Source organism: Magnolia sinica, chromosome 4 (genome assembly GCF_029962835.1).
Source record: "Magnolia sinica isolate HGM2019 chromosome 4, MsV1, whole genome shotgun sequence".
NCBI classification, from domain to species: Eukaryota; Viridiplantae; Streptophyta; class Magnoliopsida; order Magnoliales; family Magnoliaceae; genus Magnolia; species Magnolia sinica.
The window spans coordinates 70,747,063-70,752,340 of record NC_080576.1 but is presented as its reverse complement, the minus strand read 5'-3'; the positions used below and the strand labels follow the sequence as shown (position 1 = coordinate 70,752,340).

Sequence of the window (5,278 nt, the reverse complement as noted above, 5' to 3'; positions counted from 1 at the left end):
AGGATAATCAAATAAACATAATCTTTCTTGTTTGCGTACGTCCAATCAAACCCATAACTTGGATAGTTTTAATATATATTAATTAATTCTATCTCACGTACACAACTTCATAATTTCCAAGTGCCCGGGTATCATCCCTAACACTGCCAGATATCAAAGTTTTCCTACCAGCAGAGGGTTTCCAAGATGTCCATATATATAGAGAGAGAAAGGAGTTTTGGTATAGGCTTGTTTGAATGATTATGCCATGATCACCTTATAATTCAGTGGTCAGCAGAAATTGCAAGGGGAGAGAGAGAGAGAGAGAGAGAGAGATTAGGGCTCCGATTGCTTGAATGATTCTTCATGATCACCATGTCCTTGGAAAAATGCACTACGGACAGAACCTCCCCCCTCTCTCTCTCGGAAGGAAATGAAAAGAGAAAAATAAAATAAAAGAATTCCTTCCCTCTGAAAGACCGAAACCCCATTCAACGCCTATCAGAACAACATCAGCATGACTAGCACCAGTACCTTTCCTCTCTTTACCCTTTTCTTTTGCAGCTCTTCCTCTCAATCCGTTTTGTCTCTTCCCTCTCTCTCCTCTTCCTCTATCTTCATCCCTCCAAAGAGAAAAAAGCAACATGCCTCAGGCAGTTTCAACAAGATGGTGCCCAACACCAGATCAGCTGATGATCTTGGAAGAGATGTATAAAGGCGGGATAAAGACTCCAAACGCCTTTCAGATACAACAGATAACTGCCCATCTCTCCTTGTATGGAAAGATTGAAGGGAAGAATGTTTTCTACTGGTTTCAGAATCACAAGGCCAGAGATAGGCAGAAGCTGAGGAGGCTCAGTAGACAACAACCCCAACAGCAGCTTCCCCAGCAAAACCCAACTCACTCACTTCATCAGGTATTCATTCCTGCAATGTGGGCCTGTTTGGGTGCCACTTAAAAAATGAGTTCGTTGCATTTTGGTTAATGGAATTTATGTATTAAAGAGCATATTATTTTCTCGTATGTATAAAAAATAAGCTCTATAACCAACAATCATCAACTTAATACATCTTCCCATATTGCAATAAAATGGGTCAGGACTTTAGCCTTTGAATCTGGGTATCTTCTGAAGACCAAAACCGTTTTATATGAAGAGTGTCATTTTGTACTATGGAAAGTCAACAAATAAAAGCTGGATTATTTTAACCCTTGATGATTTGGCTCTTTTGCTTTGAACATAAATGGCCACCATAACTTTTGTATAATAAAAAGGGTTGAGAGTTTTTCAGACATCCCCATCCAAGTAGAGCCCTCAACAACACAGTTTGGATCATTAAGAGAAAAAAAAAAAACTAAATCCTACGGCTAGGTCCTGATGTATTTTATTGCATCGATCATGTCAGGATGTGTTTGGGCGAACCTCTTCAATATGACTAACTAAAATGAGTTGAACTCATTTTTTTACCAGAGTCCAGACATATTCCAAGTATCTGCTCTTATGTAGAAATGCAAAATCATTCATGGGAGGAGGAGAGATTGAAGGTATGAATGGTAGCACAAGTGACCAAATGGTACATATACCTTGTTCCAGATGGGGCCCATTTACTACAAGAAAGTCAGTTTGGTCCACTGGTAATCTGTACTACACGTGTATTGCATAAGGGCCATTGGTGACTTTCTTTCTCAGTGTCCAATTTCCTTGTAGAAGTGTGGCCCACATGATGAGTGAATTGACCTGATTTATGGGCGAGGGCATTTTAATAGTTGGGCCCACCTAATGATTGAGCTGGATTCAACATGTGTTGCATTGGCACAAGGGGCATGACTTACCTCTTAGTTTACCCTCGCATGAATTGTAGCTTCATTTCCCTATTATCTTAATACTGAAAGTAGAAAAATGAGTGTACGTACACATGAGAAAGGATCAGTGAATGTGCGTTTCGGTTTCATCTCCTATCCCCCATTTTTCCTTCCTGGAGGTTTTCTTACCTGGTTCTGCAGCTGATTATTGTTTCTTCCATCTCGAAATGTCCGAATGTGTTGCATTCTATATTTCTACAGGGAGTGCATGACAATAAAATCATTCAGCAATGAAATACGTTCATTTCCATCCCAATATACATACATTTCAAAAGTTACCATTTGGATTAAGATTTCTATCGTCAATGGATTCAGGTACAAATAATTGTACAGCGTCAACAGCTTTATGTCATCTATATGTCTAGTATCATAGTATGATTTTCTAGAGTTCAATGTCATATTGATCTCAATCAATAATGTAGGAAGTTATCGTACATTGTTAGGAATTAATGCTGATAGATTCAAACAGTGATACAATACATTCAATCGATGAGGATGCTACAGAAGAGAACATACTCTGGCTTGGACTAAAGATCATACACATCAACAATGATCCATACATGCATGTCGAAATTAAACTGTCCAAAGATGTATGAGAACCATTGGTGGCTTGAAATCGAAAAAATAAAAAATAAAAACTCCAACAGTCCAAATTTATCACCCAGATGAGTATGCTGCTCTAATGTTTGGTGCAAGTTAATTATGTCTGCAGCAGGCATTTCTTGATGTGAAAAAAAGGGTTTTTATGGAATTCTGCAATGCAGGCCTGATTCTACTGTTGGATGTGAAAAATGTCAGAGATCTGAGCAATTAGCATGCTGTGAACATGCCTGCCCTGGACAAAAAATAATTTTAGTCCACTGATTGCATAAACACACTTGTACATGGAAAATGAACTGATTAAAAAGATAGTCCAATGGTCTAAATTTAATGGATGTGTGCAGTTTACCAATATTCTAAACTAAGTTTTAATACATGTCGTGTCGATAATGTGCGCTACTTGATGAATGTCCCACATCAATCACACTCGTGGCATTCGAGTGGGAACAATGCCCGGCTTGGTAGATTAGATGCCAGCCATGCATTCTATCACAACCCTTATATTCTACTGTCTTGGGTTAAACAATCCCATATGGAGGAATTGAAGAGATAACCCATAGGGAGGTAGATTAGATGCCAGCCATGCATTCTATCACAAGCCTTATGTTCTACTTTTTATTTATTTATTTATTTATCTTTGATTAGGGAGGTATCGAAGAGATAACCCAAGTGAAGAATTTCCACGGCCAGTTGGAGACTTCAAGAAGGGAAGGCATAGAGAAGGCAGCTATGGCCTGCCAGGATGAATGGACGGTGATGATGGATGTAGGTCCAACTTCATGTTACAGACCTCTTAAAACCCTAGAACTCTTCCCTATTAAAAGTACTGGGCTTAAGGAAGAGCGAAATGCATCAGGACTACCCTAGAACCCTATCTTTCTTCATCCTTTTGTTTTTCATGCTCTAGAAACTCAGTGGACTGGGAAAGAAGTATCTTGTCGAGCTCGTACTGGAACTCTGCAGACACTGTTTTTTTCCAAATTAGAATCTCTTGGAATTGAGTTTGTTTTGTTTCTTTCATTTCTCTCTGGCCTCTTGTTTCTTAAAGCTGACAGGGTTGCACATCAGTACTTGCGACCTGTGGGCTTAGACCCGAATCCTCTACACCACCTGTTTTACCACAGGGCATAAAACACCCAAGCTTTGTGGGGGCCCACCATATTGCATACGTAACAACCACTCCCTCCATCTCGTTTTCTATAATTGATTCTAGCCATGGAGCAAAAATTGGTGAAGATGCAGTCAAAAAATAATCTTATATGAAAATCAGGCTTTGTGGGGCCCACCATATGCTGTGTATCTTTCATCAAACCCGTTAATTAGGTGTGGTTTACCAGGATCAAGTGAAGATACAGCCAAAAAATAATCTTATATGAAAATCAAGCTGGCCATAATTGGTGAAATTGGAAGTTTTAAAAGAAATTTTCATTGTTCCGACTGAAATGTCCCACTGGAACTGTTCATGGGGCTGATCCTTTTTATGTATAGTTCAAATAAAGGTTGTCACCTGATGGATGGAGTGGATATACATATACAACATAACGAGCCCCACAGAGCCTGGGCACAAAACAGGTGGTGCAGACGTTTCCGGTCGGACCTGGAGTTTCTGCTTTTACTGTTTTAGACCAGTCAAACCAGTTGCAGATGACAGTAATTACTAGAACCTCTCCATCGAGGTTTGCTAATTCTACCACATACAGGCACACCTGACAGTGATACGACGCCGATCAGGTGGTGATGGGTACCGTAGTGATCTGTTGGGCACCGGGCACGTTGATTTATGTGTTTTATAAAGACACTGTCCATTCATTTTTTTTTTAAGCTCATTTTAGGGCATGAACACAAAAGTAAAGTAGATTGGAATCTCAAATAAACCACACTGCAGGAATTTGTGATTATTGAACTCCCATCATTAAAAACTTTCTATTGGCACAAAAGTTTTGGATTGCGTTAATATTTCTGGTTTCTCTTCATTTAGACCCTTGTGACCTTATCAACGGGTTGGTTTTTAAACAAACACTGCAGTGGGACCTATGAAGGTTTCAACGGTGGGTGTTATTATCCCTCCTGGTACTTGTCGTGTGGTTCACTTTAGATTTCATTTTTAAGTTCATGCCTTAAAATGAACAGGAAAAATAGGTGGAATGGATATAAAACATACATCATGGTGGATCCCACAGCCTCAGCCCACCATCAGGGTGGTGCGGGCAACACCCCCTAATCTACATCCCACTTGACAGCGTCGAACGGGTGGACCACACTGAGCCATCCATCTTGATATTTGATCGGTGGGGATATAAGTTGCTAGAGATAGGCTCGGGCCTTTTTAAAGGAATTTTTGCCCTACTTGACCCGTCTCTGACATCATATGGCCCCACCAATCGAATCTCACCACATCATCATGTAAGACTTCTTTTAAGTGGGTCCCACATGATCAATGGTTTGGATGATATGACTGTTGGATATTTAGATTGAGCATATCAATGAGCCCTACAACAATTGTGATCGATTCAAATATATAATGGGGTGGTGCGCTTAGACTGTGTTAGATATCCACATTTCTTCAATTGGACTGGGATTTTATCTAGCGTGAGAATCCTGAGGGAAGAGTAGTTGCGATGAGTTAAACTACTTCAGGCTACTCTTATATAAATATATGTCTTGGTCTCCTCACCATAAGAACAGAAAACCTAAGTTCCGTTGAAAATAATTTTTATAAGGGTGTAAGGTGCGAAAGATCAAACCATAAGAAAAGTAAATTTAAGATATCTTCTCTATCACTTCGTATTCAGGTATGCTTCAAAATCAAATTAAGCACGGTTTATGATGTAATGCCTT

General features: G+C 39.6%; 1 protein-coding gene across 1 annotated transcript; it reads left to right on the top strand.

Annotated features, from left to right (window-relative positions):
- The first annotated feature begins 309 nt into the window (after window positions 1–309).
- On the top strand, window positions 310–3,441 carry LOC131244532 (WUSCHEL-related homeobox 3-like). The gene is made up of 2 exons (XM_058244078.1): window positions 310–896; window positions 3,086–3,441. Exons 1-2 carry the CDS (start codon window positions 624–626, stop codon window positions 3,305–3,307), a joined length of 495 nt encoding a protein of 164 aa, XP_058100061.1. The 5' UTR covers window positions 310–623; the 3' UTR covers window positions 3,308–3,441.
- Window positions 3,442–5,278: the final 1,837 nt, after the last annotated feature.